Source organism: Cyanistes caeruleus, chromosome 17 (assembly GCF_971803275.1).
Source record: "Cyanistes caeruleus chromosome 17, bCyaCae1.hap1.1, whole genome shotgun sequence".
Lineage (NCBI taxonomy): Eukaryota > Metazoa > Chordata > Aves > Passeriformes > Paridae > Cyanistes > Cyanistes caeruleus.
Window position 1 is genome coordinate 8,749,304 of NC_141717.1, and position 18,553 is coordinate 8,767,856.

The 18,553-nt window shown below is 39.3% G+C and overlaps 1 protein-coding gene across 2 annotated transcripts in view; it reads right to left on the reverse strand.

The window, feature by feature from the left end:
* Nucleotides 1-159: 159 nt before the first annotated feature.
* The window catches only part of SMG1 (SMG1 nonsense mediated mRNA decay associated PI3K related kinase), a 59,506-nt gene continuing 41,112 nt past the window's right edge, over nucleotides 160-18,553 (reverse strand). For both annotated transcript variants that reach the window (XM_086854861.1, XM_086854862.1), the window contains 24 exons: nucleotides 17,919-18,165; nucleotides 17,095-17,324; nucleotides 16,295-16,543; nucleotides 15,769-15,907; nucleotides 15,572-15,681; nucleotides 14,758-14,976; nucleotides 14,144-14,334; nucleotides 13,395-13,567; nucleotides 12,736-13,015; nucleotides 11,742-12,014; nucleotides 11,395-11,629; nucleotides 9,959-10,185; nucleotides 9,155-9,305; nucleotides 8,873-9,062; nucleotides 8,174-8,643; nucleotides 7,030-7,167; nucleotides 6,025-6,177; nucleotides 5,513-5,692; nucleotides 5,075-5,302; nucleotides 4,442-4,653; nucleotides 4,141-4,247; nucleotides 3,646-3,825; nucleotides 3,417-3,523; nucleotides 160-2,737 (listed from right to left, as the gene is read on the reverse strand). In XM_086854861.1, the coding sequence (XP_086710987.1) occupies nucleotides 2,660-2,737; nucleotides 3,417-3,523; nucleotides 3,646-3,825; nucleotides 4,141-4,247; nucleotides 4,442-4,653; nucleotides 5,075-5,302; nucleotides 5,513-5,692; nucleotides 6,025-6,177; nucleotides 7,030-7,167; nucleotides 8,174-8,643; nucleotides 8,873-9,062; nucleotides 9,155-9,305; nucleotides 9,959-10,185; nucleotides 11,395-11,629; nucleotides 11,742-12,014; nucleotides 12,736-13,015; nucleotides 13,395-13,567; nucleotides 14,144-14,334; nucleotides 14,758-14,976; nucleotides 15,572-15,681; nucleotides 15,769-15,907; nucleotides 16,295-16,543; nucleotides 17,095-17,324; nucleotides 17,919-18,165 (4,767 nt within the window). In that variant the 3' untranslated portion in view covers nucleotides 160-2,659. The remainder of the gene's footprint in view (nucleotides 2,738-3,416; nucleotides 3,524-3,645; nucleotides 3,826-4,140; nucleotides 4,248-4,441; nucleotides 4,654-5,074; nucleotides 5,303-5,512; nucleotides 5,693-6,024; nucleotides 6,178-7,029; nucleotides 7,168-8,173; nucleotides 8,644-8,872; nucleotides 9,063-9,154; nucleotides 9,306-9,958; nucleotides 10,186-11,394; nucleotides 11,630-11,741; nucleotides 12,015-12,735; nucleotides 13,016-13,394; nucleotides 13,568-14,143; nucleotides 14,335-14,757; nucleotides 14,977-15,571; nucleotides 15,682-15,768; nucleotides 15,908-16,294; nucleotides 16,544-17,094; nucleotides 17,325-17,918; nucleotides 18,166-18,553) is intronic.

The window sequence follows — 18,553 nt, forward strand, 5'->3', positions numbered from 1 at the left end:
GAGCTGTCTCCTTTGCATTAGTTATGCAAATTTAAATCTCTGGAGGATCTTGCTCTAATCTGGGGTTTGGTTTGTATGTGTTTGTATCAAGCACTTTATTCTTCCCTGTAATATGCACAATCACACAATATTTGCAAAGAAGGAAATTAAAACCACATATTTTTTATTTTTTAAAACTTTATTAAATTACGCAGTAAGAACCCATCTCCACACAAGTGTTTCATTTCTGGATGGCAGAGGTATAATACATGAGCCACAGGTGAGTGCATTACCCCCTCCCTTCCCCCCAGCTTCCAAGAAACAAAACAGCAGGTACAACACACTCCTGTCACTACACTTCTCCAACAGATTGTTCGTAAGGTTATTTTTAACTGGAGAAAAATGAAAAGGACCAACAGTGTCAAGTGTCTTGTTCTGCGTATGAATGTTCTTCACTGCAACATTCCGACAGCTTTTCCTGCGACGTGCGCGGCAGAGGGTCAGGAAGCAGCGGCAGTGGAATGCGTCTGCACGGGCACTGTTAGATGCAAAGCCTGTGACTTCCCTAGAGGTAATCAGGCAATCAGAGTGCAAGGAAGGCCATACGACTGTTGAAAACTCTTACACTTCAAAGTGCATGTCCACAAAAAATTGGCAACAGAGGAGAAAGTGAATTCTAAGACCTACTGCGGAGGCAGAGCAGTCAGCATAGTGCAAATACTGAAAGGAACAGAAGTTTGCCGGCATTATCCAAAAATCACCAGCCAAGCTTCCAACTCAGATGAACTGCTGCAAAAACCCTTTCAATTAAATTAATTTTATGCCAGTAGTGGGCTTGGCTCAAATCTTTTAATACTTGGATTTTGACAGAGAAAATGCAGTATTGAAAGTGTGGTTTTACTCTGAAAAGTGACTAAAATGGCATTAAGGATCTTCCCACATTTTTCAGCAACTGTGCATAATGAAATCACCAAGTTTACAAAAGAGAAACTTTGTATACAGAGCTACAATGAATTTATCTGGGTTCAGAATGCCAGGGTGCATTTCTGCTTTAGCTATCGGCACCTTTACAATTCTGCAGTTGTAACTGAACTCTGTGAAGTCTGTTTGCTCCAAGAAAAGGAAGTTGCCTTTTCCTAAAGGTGTCCTACTTAAAAAATGAAGCAAGAAGTCTTTTAGACAACCAGCAGATAAGCAGGACCTTGACCTAAGGAAGATGATGCCATTTTTAGAGAGACTTTTCTGACCATAATCACACTTTGAGAACTGATTTTAAAAAACCTTGGTAGAAGACTCCCTATGGATGCATTACTGAACAACCATCTATAGAAGAAATATGGCAAAGGAAAACTACTTTGCAGAAATCTTTACAGATCTAGTTGAACAAAAATTTGAGAGTCCTTCATTTCTTGGATTATACGTCTACCCCTATGAAGTGAAGCACTAGAATTTACAAGTGTGAACTAAAAAGATTAGGAAAATGAAGTAAAAAGCATATCACTCTACCTCCACCAGAACATCACTTTATTGTTTATCTGTCATCAACAATGTAAAACTCTACTAGATACTCTAGCCTGGTTTTTAAAAAGGTAAAGATTACATTGGATTAGCTACGTTGTACGAAAGAAACTACAGCAATCACAGTAGAATGAGATTGGAGGGACAATTTGAATTACAAAAAAGTGTACACTGCAAGCAGAGGGAAGTGCACATTAAATCAAATGCCTGTAGGAATCATTACTTTTAAATGCACAGTGACAATTTTGAGAAACTGTACATAATAGAATCACAAAAATGACTTTAAAATAACCAAAATTACATTTTGCATCTGACCATCCAACTCATAAGTAATCATTGATGTTCTATATTTTCAGTGCTTTTGGAAAAATTGCTTACCAAACAGAATTTAAGCTGTTAATTTGACTGAACTGTGAAGTAGAAGGCTTGAAATAAAAAGTATATTGGAAGTACGCCTAACCTACAAGAATAAGCCAAGAGGGGTGTATGCAAGGAGAGGCTGGGAGGAAGGAGAGAAAGGAAAGAGGAAAGGGAGAAGAGAACAAAGGCTTTTTCTTCTATCTCAGAAGTTCTTCCAATGCAGCGTGTATCTGATGTACAGCTCTTTGCTTTCAGTCCATTTCTGAAGTTTACATTTTGTAGCCTTTTCCCGTACTAACTGGTCAACTCAACCAGCACTGCTGCCACGTAACAAGAGGAACAAGAATCTGAATGCATCAAATCTGCCCTTGCTGTGATTTCTTCATGGCCCCATTTTTCTGTTTTTCTTTGAACAGGGTTCGGTGTTTCCTGAATTGTTCACAGGGTCAGGTGGAATTGAGTTCCAAATCACTCTGCGGTTTGTAGCATCCTGATTTCTTTCTGCAGCTGACCCCCAGACACGTTTGCAGTTCTTCCGTAGCAGAAAGACAAACCGTGTTGCTCAAGCGGTGAGCTTTCACCCTTGACCGTGGGGGTTGCAGACCATTGTGTTTAGCGTATCCCTGAGTGCAGCTATCCTGCAGGATTCACTTCCCAGTGCACCGAGATTTCCTAGGTTTCCTCAGATTAAGCCCCAGTATGCATCACCACCGACTGTGGTGCGGCTACGGATGCCTGAGGCCGAGTTGATTCTGGTGGATGTCTGACCTCGCTGAACCAGACCGAGCTGCTGTCTCCCTACTCATACCCAGGCAGTCCAACCTTCATACAGCTGAGCCAAGTTATCTAGATTAGTTGCTTCCTTAATCACAAAGTCAACCTATTAAAAAGGTCAAACAAGGAATTAAAAGTAAGCTAGAATTTTGAAAGTATTTAAGTGATCTTAGAATTTACTGTTGAATGCCACCTGCAAATATTTCACTGAGAAAAATCTAAAGTAAGTGTAGGCATAACTTCGTGCAGTCCACAGAAGAAACAGGAAGCTGTACTGCAAAAAGAGATCACATATCATCTCCTTCACAGCCCCTGTCTTGAAAGTATCCACACTGTTCTCAAACAGACGTGGACAACTGTGTCCCCGACTCCGTTGCCCAGAGACAGGAGTGGCTGTGTTATGTTAGTGAACACAGACAAGTTCTGTCCCTTGGGCAGCTGTACAGACCTCGTGTTCTCCCTGGCTATCAGCAGCTGTGGAATGAATGTTAGCTTACTGACAGACAAAAGGCAGTTTTATCTCGTTCATGGTTTTACATAAACCTCCTGTATGAAAAACAAAAGCATATGACAGCAAAAAACCAAAAAAATAAATAAACATGCAGCAATACAAGGCAGTCACAACCTTGATTTGCACTGCAATAGCTCCCACCCCCAAAGGAACCCCCAGGATTTCAGCCTCAACAACAGGATTTCAGCCCTGAAGACACACTTCAGCATACACACCTGCTAATTAGCACGTATTTAAAGCAAGGACCAGGACTGGAACTTTATTTTCAACTCACCTGTTCAGCCACAGACATTCTCCTGTTGGGATCCACATCTCGGCCCTCTAACTTGGCTTTGACCCGCTTCCACACGCTAACTGCGTAGGAATTCCTCTCCTGCACAGCTACAGGTACAAAATAAAGTTAATGCAACTTGACATTTCTGCACAGAAACCCACTGAGGTATTTTTTTGTTGTTGCTGCTGTCAGTGGTAGGGTTGTTGGGGTTTTTAAGGTTTGTATTTACCTTTTCCTGTTTTAGGGTCCCTGGCTGTCTTTTTGGGACTACAAGCAACACTTTTGCCAGTTCCTGGGACTGTGTTTGGAGGAGTATCTGCTGATGTTGCAAGATTTTTCTGAATCAGCTTTCTTGCGTTCTGTGACATCACCTCTGGCTGAGTTTTCTGCCCTGTATTGCTCCGTACAGCTGTAAAGAAAGTTTAAAAGTGCTTAAAGTCTTCAAAATAATAGCATATTATAGAGGCAAGAAATATTCACAATTAAATGCATCTCAAATAGACCTATCCGTTTTTCAGAACAAATGTATTTTAAATTCTGCACCAGTTTTTAATCTTTCCATTTTCTAATTTCACTTCATAAACAGGAAGTTTTATTCCACTGCTAAGAATTTATTTATATTATGCAAACTGTCTGCATTTTGAAGTTCAGTAAGAGCTATGATCCCCCCTCTAATATCAATTCCTGTTTCATGGTTTCATGTCTGTACTTTTGCAAGTGTTACCTGCAGCAAAGGTTGGCTGATATGTAGCAGCTGAAGTTGGGCTGGAGCATTCATTTGCTGTATCCGTGACTAAGGGTGATGCAAACCCCACCAGATTATTGTAGACACTGGGAAACATAATGGAGTTGATAAATACTCATGCAACTACTTGACTTATTGAAAACCCAAAAATTAGATTAATTCAAATTTTGCAAGAAGATTTCTAAGAAAATCATCAAGTATGTGCCCCATGTGTTCCTGCTACACAAAAATAGATATGCAAAATGCTTTTTCTCACCTGAGACAGGAATAGCTCTCTTACCTTTGGCTCTGTGTTTTAAGTTCTTTCAAGGTGGGAGTTATTTCCTGCAGCATTTCAACATGTTCCTGACTGCGGACTTGACCCATAACCTGAACTAATGTAAACAGAACTGTCTGAATATTATCTTGCCACGATTTATATTCACCCAGGAACTGCCTAACACTGTTCTCATAGGGAACATCTTCACCATCTGCCAAAGCTGCTTCTTCATCCTGTAACCAAGATGTGCAAAAAGGTCAACTGCTGTATTTTGGCTACAAGAATAAAGTGGAGCATTTCTTAGCCCTTCAGTTTGTCATTTGATTGCAAATAATTATAATTTTCAGTAATTATGTATGAAGAAATAAATTTTAAAATTAAAAACAAATTACAGATTAAGAACCAAAAGGATTTATAAACTCAATGTTTTAGCTGCCAAGATAGAGAAAAAGTTCAGTTCAACCAAAGCCTGCTAAGGCTAATGGTAGAAAGTTTTATGAATTCTTAAACATGAACTTTATGTCTTGATCTCCATATGCACAAACATTTTACTGCTTCTACATACTTTACAAAGCACAAAGCTACAACTGTTATTTTTCTTAAGCTATACTGACATGGGTTTGAGGAATAAATTTAAGGATATTTCAGGCATACCTTTGCCATAGCTTTCAGTAAATGTTTGACATCTCCAAGCTGTCTGTTATGACCTGTGAGCACAGTTTTAATACTATCCACCAGATTCTGAATTGTTTCACAAACTGTTTCTATTTGCTGTTCTCTTTCTGTTTGTACTGTTCTCTGTGTAGATATCTCCTGGGTCAACTGCTTGTGAGCTGAGTGAAGCCATTCAGAGCTGCCAATAGGATGTTCGAGACCAGTGCCCTAAAAATAACAGAAACATTTCTTTATCTGCAGCCAGAGTTCAAATTCACTTGCTGTGCAGACAGCACTGCCAAATGTTTAACTGACAGCATAAACTCTGCAGCCACACTCCATCTGAAGGTACACATAACACTGAGAATGGAAGACAAAACTGGCAACTCCCTGCAGTGATTCTGAAACGTTTCGTGTTTTGCTTTGCCCTGTGCTTACCACTCTCTGCAGCAGGCGAAGCTCCAGGTCAGACACTGAGCTGTTGAACTGGGATGCAAAGGAACACATTTGTTGACAGCGTTTGAGGAGTTCAAACAATGCAGCATCAAGATTTAGGGCTTCTGCTGTTCTCGTTCGTAAACTTTCAAAATGAATGATATTACTGCAAAGGAAAGTGACCTGAAAAATCAAAGCAATAGTGAGAAAAATGATTCCATTTCAACTGCCTATTAGACAAACAGTGGTTTTTTCATGTGCTTTTAAATGAGGATTTTAAACACACAGATACTGCTCTGTTACAGTAGCAGTATCATCCCAGGGTCATCCAACCCTGCAGCAATTCTCACAAAGATTATTTCTGTTGCTTTCAAGTGAGATTCCCAGAAGTATTTGGTTATCTACACTTGCTCTTTGGATGCAGAGCAGAAAATTATCTTCTACATAAACCTCGAGTAGGAAATGCAGAGTGAACACACTTATGGAGTCAAGAGTACTGTACTTATCTGTAGTACCTGACTTGCTCTTTGACTTTCTTTCAGTACAAGATTTCTTCTTTCAGCAATAGTGGCATCAAAATCTTGCAAGACTGGGGCCAGTGCAGGATTAGCACCTCCTGCCCATTTTAAACGCTGCTCAATACTTGCTTCAAGTGCTGCTAGTTTCTCCTGCATTGGGGGGGAAAAAAAAAACCATATAGATAATTCATACTGATACACAGCATTCTAAGCCTAACTTTACATAGATTATGCCTATATAACACATGCAGACACTTTTTTACACCCATATATGTAAAATACTGTAGCATTTATGATTGACAAACGTTAGTTTATGCTGTTTAAAAGTTTATTTCCAGTACACATCACAACTGGATTTGATTGCTAAAGTCAACCTGTCTAGATTTTAACTTGTCAAAAAAAGCGCAAAAGTAATCATATTTCTAGACTAAGAATTATGTAACATCATAGGAGTCCCTCCATTATTTTGCAAATAATTAAAGAAATTATTATAAACAGTACCTTCACAACTGAAAAAGGAAATTAAAATTCAGGAAGCTAAGCAGTATTTAATAAACAATTAAACATTCTATGTTACTGGCACCAAAGAAAACTAAAATACTGAGCAAAGGCACAGCACACAGACCTTAGCACACAGAATTAATTTTCCCACTTCTACAAAGGGAACTTCTAACATTTAGCTAGCAAAACAATAGTAAGGACGATGTAAGGCAGACAAACTTCAAGGAGTATTACCAGCCTTCAGAAAGAAAGGTTCTTTTACAGATTTGCATTTTTATTCAAAGAGATTTATTGCTATTCCAAAGAGAAGGTTTTGGATGAGACAGCAAAATCAAACAATGTAACAGTATCCATCAGACAGACTGAAAGAGATCAGTGACAATACTCCCATATATTTGTGTAAGACAGCAAGCCAAATAACATCATTTGAAGGTGGCAGATGGGTTTGTGGTGGTCACACTCTGATGTGCTGCTGAACAACCCTCCCCAAAACAGTCATACCTGGACCGTTGCAATGGAAGCTTCAATCTGGCTGAGTGTGTGAAGTTTCTTTTTCATGCTGGCTAAAATTGCTGACCGAGGTGGAGGAGTGACAGAAATAGCCTGGGGGCGACTGATGAGGAGATCTTCGTGCTGCCACTTTAAGGAAGTAACAGCAACACTTGATTATTGATGTTGCTCAGCACAAAATACTTTGCATCACAAACAGCAATTCCAGTGCTCTGAGACCCTTTATAACTAAGGGCACTTAAAAAGGCTGCATGTCAGACAGTACCAGCAAAGTTCAAAGTTCTAAATCATTGGAGAGCATTAAATTATACAAGTAGTTGCAAATTATGTTTTGGTGGCTTAGGTGTTTATACCATTAATCAGCCCACTAACTTACTAAAAGTGAGTTATACAAATCTTTTTGATCTAAAGGAAAAACCATCAATATGCAGAAACAATTTACTTGTGATACATTAAAACTGAGACAATTTTACTTACCAGTCTATGAAATGATTTCTTAACTGACCTGGAGAAAGCCTGGTCCCTTAACCTACAAATCACTATACAATAAAGATCACTGATAGTACAACACAACTGGATACCCATGTAAAAGTTCACAGTGGAATTTATCAAAAGCCTCTTTTTCAGGACTGATACTGCAGCTATTTGTATTTTTCATGAAGCAAAGAGTGGAGCAAGGAGAGAGTCAATGCATTAAAACTTTGAAGGAAAGGGAGAAAATTACATTCAGCAACTCATACCCTCTGTTCTAAGCCATCTCCTCCCTTAAAGTCAAAATCTGCTTGAGAAAAAGGGGGAGAACAAGACATCATTGCTGGTAAGAAAGACAGTGAATGACCTATTTTGTAAAAAAACAACTTAATGGCTATTGAAAAAAATTACATGTACTGATTCAAAAAAATTTATACATTGCAAAATTTGCTTCTTGTAAAGCAGCTAGTCTTCAAAAAAAGCTAGCAATAACACTGTTCCTTATATATTTACAGAATAATTAAAACAAAACACCTTATGAAGTCCATTAAAATACCTCAGAACTTATTCAACAAAATACCACATTTGTTGTGCTCAGACACTAACTCAGGCTTCATTTTTCCCAGACCAATCTGGAAATGCCCAGCCTGTGCTGGGCTCTCACCTGGAACATGGCAATGTGCAGCTGCACTCTCTGCAGGCTGGTCTTGCAGGAGGAGATGCTGGTTTCCAGTCTGCGCACCAGGTCGTGCTTCTTCCAGGCCGTGTCGTAGGAACTGGCCAGGACTGTGGCCCTGTTCATCACCAGCTGTGAGAACTTGCCAATCTGGATATTGTGCTCCACAGCCTTCTTGCACAGGTCATCCACAGAAACTTTGCTTTCTGCTCCAAAGTCTTTAGCTTCTACCTGAGCAATGATATCGACACCCAGAGCACTGATGAAACTGCACAAGGTCAGCCCCAAAGCTTGATTTGGAAGGCCAATTAAAAGCTGCCTCACAAAGTCTGCTGTAAAAGCCTTAATTGGCTTGGCCATTTGATCTTCACTAAAACAAGAGTTCCTGTAAAGGGCTTTTACATTGACAATTTGAACAGGTCCATTTACTGCATTCTGGTCTTCCAGTGAACTGATTCCTTTGAAAGGGAAAGAAAATTATTTTTGTTATAAATGAAAAATTTGATGCAACCAGAAGAATAATACCCTACTTACAAACACAGCAGAAGCATGAGAATTCATTTTTAGTTTCTGCTTCCTTAGTAAGGAAGTAAGGGTAAGTTACAGCAAAAGTGACCATTTTACATTATTCTGTACGGGATGAGAAGTGGATAAAGGCATAATAAATATTTGGTAACATTTACTTACCTGACAGTGTCTTAGAAAAGGTACCACAGAGCCTGAAAAATTCTTTAATTGTTTGCAGTCTCTTCAAAAAGAAAATTTCCTCCAGAACTTGCCGATTATTGTCATCATCAAAGAAGTTAACTTGGGTGCTGCGGGCTTCCCTAATTATGTCAATCTTGCGCCAAGCAAGAGGTATCTCCATCTTGTTTAGCTGAGCAATGTAAAGGAAATTAATTAGTTTGTTTTTTTTAAAGGCTTCCTAATTCTGACTCAAACAGCACTCCAAAAAGAACAAATCCATACCTTTTCAATCAATAAACCAAATGCAGTTTCCACTTGAGCAAACATTCCATCAAAAGCTACCAAAAGCATCTGACCAGCTGACATTTTTGGAGTTTCATCAACTGAACCATTTCTTGGCTGAATCAGCTCACCATACTGAGCATGAAGTACTCTTAAAAGGAAAAAAGAAAAAAATTTTACATGGTTTTGCTTAGTCCCCAATAAACAGAATTTTCTTAAACTGACTGATTCCACAGATTCACTGTACCACTGATGGAGCCACCACAACTGGCTCAAGATTCTGGTTTATTGTGTACCAAGCACCTATCCAGAAATGTACTGTCCCACATTACAAGATGCACAAGTCTTTCTGTTTGCTCACTGTTTTGTCTCATTTTGTTTTAATCAAGTCACTGACTCATTAAGCAAAAGCAGCTCATCAAACCTCCTGATGAGGAGTGCCGCAGTTACAAGCGCTCCTTTTCACAGGTTCCTCCCACAAAATGATGAACTAGTTCCTATTTTTAGCATCCTTTAACTTCAAATACAAAACCACAACTATGTATTTTGGAAGAAACTGACTACCACAAGTCAGCTTTAAGCAGCTGTAAGTGTAAATTGCCACAGCTCCATATTTCTATGTATGCATGTGGATAAACACACAAATACAGAGAGAGGAAACAAGTGCACACTTTAGACCCTGCACTCTGCTTAAGGTATTCTTGGTCAAGAAAAGCCTGTATACCAAACAAAAAATAATTTCAGACAAACTAATGTTCTTCAGGCTTCACTCTTTCACACCTAAACTGAAAAAAGGTGATTTACCTTGCAACATCAATATAATGAGTGTGTGTCTCCTCCTCTATACCCATAGCAGCATTTCGCAAGTAGGCTTGCAGTGATTCAACCAGCGTTTGCAAAGGGACTCCATCTGTTGTTTGTTCTATAAGATTATCCAATTCATGGAGCATACTTTCTAAAGTATACTCTCCTTTCATTAAGCACCTAAGTGCTTCAGGGAAAATGATCTGTCGGAAGTTTGAGTTCAATTCCTGTTGGGAAGTAAGTATGAAAAGTAAGAAATTTTCCCTCTCAAAAAGTATCACATGCAACATCTTTTGTCATTTTAGAACTACACTACCATGCAGCAGACATTATCTGAAATGTAACATGATGGTGGTCAGCCAAGCATTAGAAGACTACTCTTTGACAAACTTTGAAGAAATCAGGAGTACATTAAACCCTATACAAAGCCAAAGGCTTGACATCTGTAGCAACACAGCAACAACCATCTCCACAACATCAGCAGCAATACCTGGCAGCCATCCTCAGCAGAGGCTGAGGGGGGGGCAGAGGAACCAACATGCTCTGTCTCCAAAAGGAGATGGAACATACCAAAAAGACTGGTTATCTTGACTGCCCATTAAACAGTGAGTACATCTTATCTAAGAGCTCACAGGGAGGACAACAATGTGTGGGTGAAAGATCCCCACTGCAATGCAGAAAAACTGCTCCCATGCACATTTCTGAAACAGGTAGGAAATGCAACAACTTCAAAGAGGGGAAAAAATAAAGCAATGAAAATCCAAATGCACTTACACAGCTTGGAAGTATTTCTCAAATACGGTAATACAATGGAGACAAAAGCCTCAAAAATCTATTTAACCAGTCACAGTTTATAAAGCACATCAATCTTCAGCAGATATTTCACTCAGACTGTCCTTCATGGGGTTTTTGTTTGTTTTATTAATGTGGAAACATTTCTGAACCACAAAATTATAAATGCATTTTTCTCCATCCCAATACTGGAGACAGGGGCCTGTTCAACAGGTTTTCTGAGTCTATTTGAAACTATTTGATTCAGGTAAAAGTAAGTAGAGTTTCAGAGGAGCAAAAAACAGAAAGAACACAGTTTGAACAGTTTGGAAGCTGTTCTGGACTGCCAGCAGTACAGAAAAATGAAAAGGAGATAGGAAGCTGGCATGTCAATAAAGCTGATACCAACCTCCTTCTCATGGTTACTTGACAGCAGTTTTTACAATTTGTCATATATAGATCAAAATGGTTTCTTTCAACCAGTAAAAACATAAATGACAGAAGCAAAAGCCTGCTCAGCTCAATTAAACACAGCAATCAGGAGCAAGATGTAGGAAAAAATCTTAGCAAGATCACAAACATTTAGCCCATTAAAGAAGAATCTATTAAGAATGACTTTGCTGAAGCCTTAAAGGATGGAGGGAAAAGTAACATAAAAGAATCACCTGAAGTGAGATATATACTCCATTGGCTAAGTGAACAGCTTCTGATGCTTCCATGGGGTTTGGAATATCTAAGTCCTGGGGTACAAGATGACACTGCTTCAGCAGCTGCACAAGGCACGTGACATTCCCACTCATGCTGCAGAGCTCCTCCAGGAACCAGGCTCCATCTCTGGAAGTCAAATCAACCAGCTGCTCTCCAGCACTGGACGCTGCACCTTCCATCATCAGGTTCCGCCTAGATGAATTGAGACACTTTGACAATGCGCCTGCTGTTGCACTCTTCACAGAATTACACTGTTGAATATTCCTGTTGTTTCCAACAGGACATTTCCCGGGAGGGAACTCACCTGGTCAGCGCACAGAGAGCAGAGATGATGACGCTGGCCAAGCTCAGCGAGCCCTCCTCACCGTTCTCGTGCAGGAAAACTTTGATGCAGCGCTCGATCTCCTTGAGCTGCTCCTCGCACACGGGCACGGTGACCGCCTCCTGCTTCAGCCGCTCCACCTGCCTGATGAGCCTGCTGTTGATATCGGCTGCGTAGCGCTGCAGCGTCATCTCTGTGGCCGTTATGAACTGGCACATGCTCGGCGGGGGCTGAGGCGCGTACTGCATTTCATACCTGTAAAGCACAGGCACAGCGACTCCATCTCCCCTCTGAACTGCCCAAGAAACTGCATTCTGCTCCACAGCTGGGAAAAACACTCCATGCTTGAACTGCTCCTATAACACCTACTCCTTAACTCTAAATACCACAAGAGGTTGATGACTACCCTAACAATGATTTTATAAGGTCCTAAAATGTACCATAGTCCACACCTATCTGCATGGACATAAGACAACTGCCCTTGAAGCAAAGAATAAATAGAATATAAAAAAAAAGGAAAGACTTCAGAGGAAATGCTCAAATATAATCTAGATCTTTTAAGCCATGCCATAATGTTGAAACACCCTGACTTTAGAAGAAAAAAAGAACCAGAAACTGCTTGAAAAATCTACTAGATTTAAAAAAAAAAAATCCCTCCTTATTGATTTTTAAATACTAGAAGCTTCTAAAACCCAAAATATCACTACCCTGAAGCCACAATGGTTAATTCTTCATTTGTTCATTACAGGACAACAATACTTGATTTTCATGTTGAAGTACACAGACTAAACTCTGGAACAGTATTTTTAAAAGCAGTTTTTCTCATATTTACTCCAAATTTCTAGAATTACTACTTAATGTTGGCTTGCTTTATAATTAGATAGGTCCTTGTAAAAGTATTTATTTTAATGATAAAATTAAGAGTAATAGCTTGAAAATTACATTCTTTGAACAAATTGTTACTCTGCCAACTTACTTCCTAAAGATATCCTGGCAACGCTCTATTGTCATGTTACAAATGAGTTCTTCCATCCAGGTTTTCCACTGCTCTATTCGGTGCTTCTGAAACACAGCTTTTGGATACTGCAGAGCTACTGTTGCATAGTTGTGCAATTGTTCCAGACAACCCCGTAACACAGATCTTCTCTGCTGCAGAAGAGCACCAACCTCTCCTTCCAGCTGTTCACACTGACTGATTAGATGTGCCTGGCCTGCGTTCTGCAGAAATGCTGTTGCTGGGACATAACTTGGAGGACCTTTTAAGAAAGAAGGTTAAAAATGAAGACATGTCTGAAGACACTTTTTATACCATAGAAATACTGAGCATGAACACCTTTTCAATTTTTTTTAATTTTTTTTACTTGTGATAAAGAAACAGATAATTAATATTGAGAATTTTGAGCACAAGGTAAGAGAATCTCATGCCCAGGTAGGATAAGATGGACAAGTGCCTTCAGGCAGCTTGGCACTGAAACTTTGAAGTGCTCTAAATCACCCTATGAAGAAGCCTCTTTCTTTTAATTCATTACATACAGATCATTGCCTTTAAGTTAGAGGGTACTCATAATGCCTCCTGATATTAAACTCCAGTTATTTTCAAACCATTAAACCACCCCCAGAAATACTCTTTTGTACCTAGGTCCATTTGTGTGCTAATTTCTTGGAGCAGACTTGCAAGTTGTGTTGCCTCTAAATTACTGAAGGCAGTTTGATAATGGGTTATCCACTGCTCAAACTCATTCAGCTTCACCTGGATGGCTTCCTGGACAGCTCTTTGTTGAGACTGCAACTGTGTGTGCTCAGAATACCTGCATTATTGAAGCCACAGAATCAAGTAAGTGCTACAAGAAAGAAAATACTTAACACTATAGAATATAGAACGATACTGAACATATAACTGTTAACCAGGAAATGAACATGTTCTCACCAATTACATAAAACTAAAAATGTTGTATTATTTATTAATGCCTGTGCCTATTCATGCCAATTCTGAAATACTTGATTAATTTCAAATAACCTTCAAAAATAACTTTAAGAACTAGAAACTTAGAAGAAAAGATTTTAGCGTTATTTATCAATAGCTCCCTTATATTGATTATTATGATGGGACACCACATTCAGAACATTTCCTCTCTTGCCTTAAGAGTCAAGTGTGGAACTTGGACTAGCACAGGTTATACTGATGTAGGCTCAGGACATAAGTAAGATTATTCAGTAGGAAAAGATTTCAGTAGTAAGGAGTGACCTGCTTACTGCAAAGAATAGCTTTTACCCAGCTATTCACTCATATACAGATTTCTAACATTCAACCCATAAGTACATTGCTAAAACACCATCTGTATTGAACTGTGAGACTTCTGACAGAATTCCTGGCTCCTCTGTACCTGTGCTGAAGTGTGTGGGAGGGATGATCCACTCCTTCTGCACCTTCCAGAAATTCTATCTCTTCCAGTAGTTTTCCTTGCAACTTTTCTACATCTGTTAACTGCTCCTGCAGGTTCAGGTACTCTTCTAAACTACTGTCCAGTTTTGGCAGCACAGCAAGCATTTCATCTCTGTTCTTAAACCAGTTAACCTGCAATCAAGACATTGATGTTACTGAACTGCAATACGGCAAACGGGTGAGAAAAAGCAAAATATGGCAGAACTTAACCCTTCAACACTATTCATCTAGCACTGCTTCCAGTGCTACAAGTGTCAAATCTTAGCAGACATTATTTAAACCGCTCTCTAAATTTCTATTTTTATTCTCCTAGCTCAGATTCAGACAAAGCACTAAAACATGCTTTAGAATTAAGCATGCAGAAACTGAGAGTTAAATACTTGCAAGTTCAATACAAACACTTCCCTTCAAACAAACTCAATTTATCACAATAAAATTCATTAACCATTCCTGACATATGCCCGTATCTTCCCCCATTCCCAAAATGCAAATAAATAAAATGAAAGCACAAAGCCTGCTTTGGTTTAAAAATAGAAATTACTGTAGTAAACTCACCTTTATCTCTGCCACCCTCGAGGAAAAGAGACTCCGTGTAATATCCCTTTCCATTTCCCTTTTGCTCTGTTTGTTTTCAGCCTGCTGGCCACCACCACCATAGACAGCCCCAGCAAATCCTGCCTCGCCTCCAGCTGTCCAGTCCACCAGTGGATCATAAACAAAAGCTTCCAGCAGTGTAAGCAAAGTTTCTCTCCCACGCCGCATAATATGAAGCACCTGCATGGTATTTTGAACAGACTCATTCTGATTCTGTGTCATCCTTGCAGAAGTGGAAACTTAGATGCAAAATACTGTACTTGAGTAGGTGCAGAAATCCATAATGTATCCCTAACTACTACAGGGAGAGGAAGACCACCACACTGGGTACAAATACAGCTGGAGCAAGATCCAGCCTTCCATACAAACTATGCACAAGCCACAGACACTTCAGGAGGAAAAATCTCCCTTCTTCAGAGCTTTTTTTTTTTTAAAAAACGTATCTGTCATGTTTATACAGGATGAGTCCCAAAGGAAGAGAGCAAGCAAAACATCCCAACTAAAAAAAAAAAAAAAAATCAGGAAAATCATAACATTTTAATCTACAACTAAAAGTCGCCCTTCCACCCTATATTTTAGTTGTGCCACTATTTGCATGTGCACTTATCAGACAATCTCATGTTTCTTAAATACCTACTACAGGATATAACTAAAGTCCAATTAAAATCACAGCAGAAAGAAGACTCTATAAACCTGCAGCAGAATGTAGAATAGAAAAGTTCCAAGACAGTATTTGGCCAGTGATGGCCCTCAGTTTTCAAATCTCCTACCATACCTGTTCACAAGAAAGCCTGAACACCCCTTCCACTCCTGTCACTCCCAGTGCTGTTTCAATGTTGTGCGTCATCCGGAATGGAACCTTCTCTGGGACCCTAAGGCTTTTCCCTTTAAGATAAAAAATTAAGTTGTTTCTTTTAATTACCAAGAAAGAAAACCTTTTATTTGAATAACATATAGCATTTTTTAAATTACCTTTTTCAAAGCAAACATTATAATCTATGTGGACAACTTCTCCTGTAGTCATATCTATAAGAACATTATCCAGATGTCTGTCTCCAAGACCAATGATGTAGCCAACCATGGACATAACTGCAGTGGATCTTGCATACGACTTAAAAGAGAGTTTCAGGAAAAAATTATTTGTGGGAATCCTCTGCCAACACATTGGATTGACTACCATCTTAAAACATTATTTCAAGTGTAAGTGTAAAACAAATCAAGCCCAACTTATTCCAAGCAGTTTTCTATTTGTTGTTTGATGGTATCTTAAAAGAGTTTTCATTTTTTAGGCTGATAATTCTAGTATAATAACGTAGACTTATCTGGTCTACACCCACGTTTTAATTCCAGAAGGCACAGTTACCAACATTTCATCAAACTCAGAGCAGCACTAGCACTCCAAACTCACAGGTACCTCAGGTAATCTCAGGCATTTGTTGGCCCTCATCCCATTAAAACCACAGCCTCTCATATGTGAAATACAGTAGGTATGACTCACCTGTGTAACTCTCCACCACTCATCTGGTGTGGTACACGATGACCAGAGCTCCTTAGCAAGGAGATTTGGAGGAGTTGCTTCCATCAGCTCTTCCAGAACAGCCCTCATGACATTCAAGGGCCAGTCACGACGTGACACATCAAGACTAAGCCCGACTGCCTTCAAAGCAGGTCCAATTTTACTGTAGTAAAGTTCACTGGGTCTAGGAACTATTCCAGGGTTCTGAGGGGTCTGGTAAGAGTCCTGAGCCTAGAAGAGATAAAAATGGTAGTTGAGGTATTAGCACAAAAACATATCCCAAATTCAGTTTTGGTGAAAATAAAACATGAAATCAATGCCTTGACTGAGGCATGACTTCTACAGCTCAGAGACCGCTTTCAAAATTCAGTAGTTAAGGTCTAAATAAACTGAAAACATTGTTTTGGCCTAATTCTACTCTCAAAGTAGATCTCAAATGTAACTGCAAAAACTGCATTCAGAATGAAATGAGACTGAGTAAACAAGATACAGAATTAAAATACTTTCAACCAAGATTAATTCTATTTGTAAAAAATAGTTCTCTTGAATTATCATGCCAGACTAGCATTTTTATGCTACATACTGTAATTACATATAAATAATAGAGAGCAATTTCATTGACTTCTGGTGAAGTCCCAAGTTACAGGAATACACAGAACCTTCCTGTATTATTATGAGCAAACCACAATCCTTGTAAGACTACGTGACTTAGAATTAAAAAGCAAGTCCAAATAAGCATTTCTCTTCTGCCTTGTCTACTTAGCACACAACAGAGCCGTTACCTTTTGTGCCTGCAAAGCAGCTTCCCGCTGTTGCCAGCGCTTGTAAAGCCCAAACAAAGGCGTGGCTCCATCCACCCACTGGATGAGGCCTGACCTCGTCCCCAGAGGTGTCACCGAGTAGTGCCTTGCATGGAACCGTGGTGTCTCTTGCCGGTTGATTGTGGCAAACATGGTGTTCACAATGGATAAGAACTGCATGATTCTCTCATCTAGATGCAAGTCTTCCAAACCTGCAATAAATTTGTTTAAAATTAAGCTTCTAGATGAAAAAAATTCTCCTAAAGCTCAAAATTTTGCATTTTTTTAAACCTACTAGATTTCAGACAATGAATATCTTTATAATACATAGATTAACGATAAGCTGTTTAGCCTAAACCATAGTTTTTAGTGGCATTTACCTACCAGTTTATGCCAGCTTGCTGTGTGAGCAGTACACAAAATAGTTACAACATAAATAGGCGTTTCCCTTGCAGGGAAAACAAGAAGTCTCTAAAGTTTTCTTTTAGGGGGTACATTAAACTTCTGGAAAATTGCACCCAGCTAATCCTATCAAGATGCAAGCAGAGCATTGCTTCTGATGAAAGCCTTGTAAAGAAGGGATTTGACTTAAAGTTTCACAAGGCAAAACTCCTTGAAAAATAACTGGTGAAGTGGGAAGTAGGGAAGAGAGATGGCAAATGCTTCAAACTCCTTTTTCTCTGTATCATTCAGGCAAATAAAACTAGAATTGCACCATGCAATCTTCCTAACTTTCATACAGTCTAATTTATAACAAGAGACAGTATGAGGTATGAGAGAGGTATGAGAAAAATTCTATTACTTACCTTTGAACAGGTAGGGATAGTTCTTCCCATCTGAACCCAGGAAAAGCAGCTTTTTAGGTTTGGTTTTGGTCGGCAGGATGGTGATGGTGCTGCCCACACTGTGGATGGTGACTGTGTCCCTGGTGGACACCTCTCCAGGAAGTGCTATTTCAGTGTTCATCATGGCAGCCAACCAAGGACTGATTTCTTCAAGTCGTAAGAGGTAACTGGCCCGTTTCTGTGCTCTCTGCTGCAAACTCAGCATTACCTATTCCAAAGAATTTTCTTTTAGGCTGACGCTCACCTTAACAGTTAGCAGTAAGAACAAAAACACCATCAAACTGCACTTAACAGAGGTCATCTTCCAGGAAACAAAGATTTTTTTCTAAACTTCCTTGCATCCTTGCCATGCTGCTAATCCAGATACAGGTTCAGGATGAAGATTACAAAATCTAAACAACCTTCTATGCAGAAAATATACCCTGTGCAGTGGGTAAGAACCAAAGTCACAACAAATCATGCTCCTCAAGAGGTTTGCTCCCATATTTATAAATATCTGAGCTGTGGTTAAAGCAGCAGCACTTGGCAGCCGCCTGTTTATGTATCTGAATGCTTGTTTGTTCTGCAAAGCAGAAGAGGAAGTAAAAGGAAAAGAA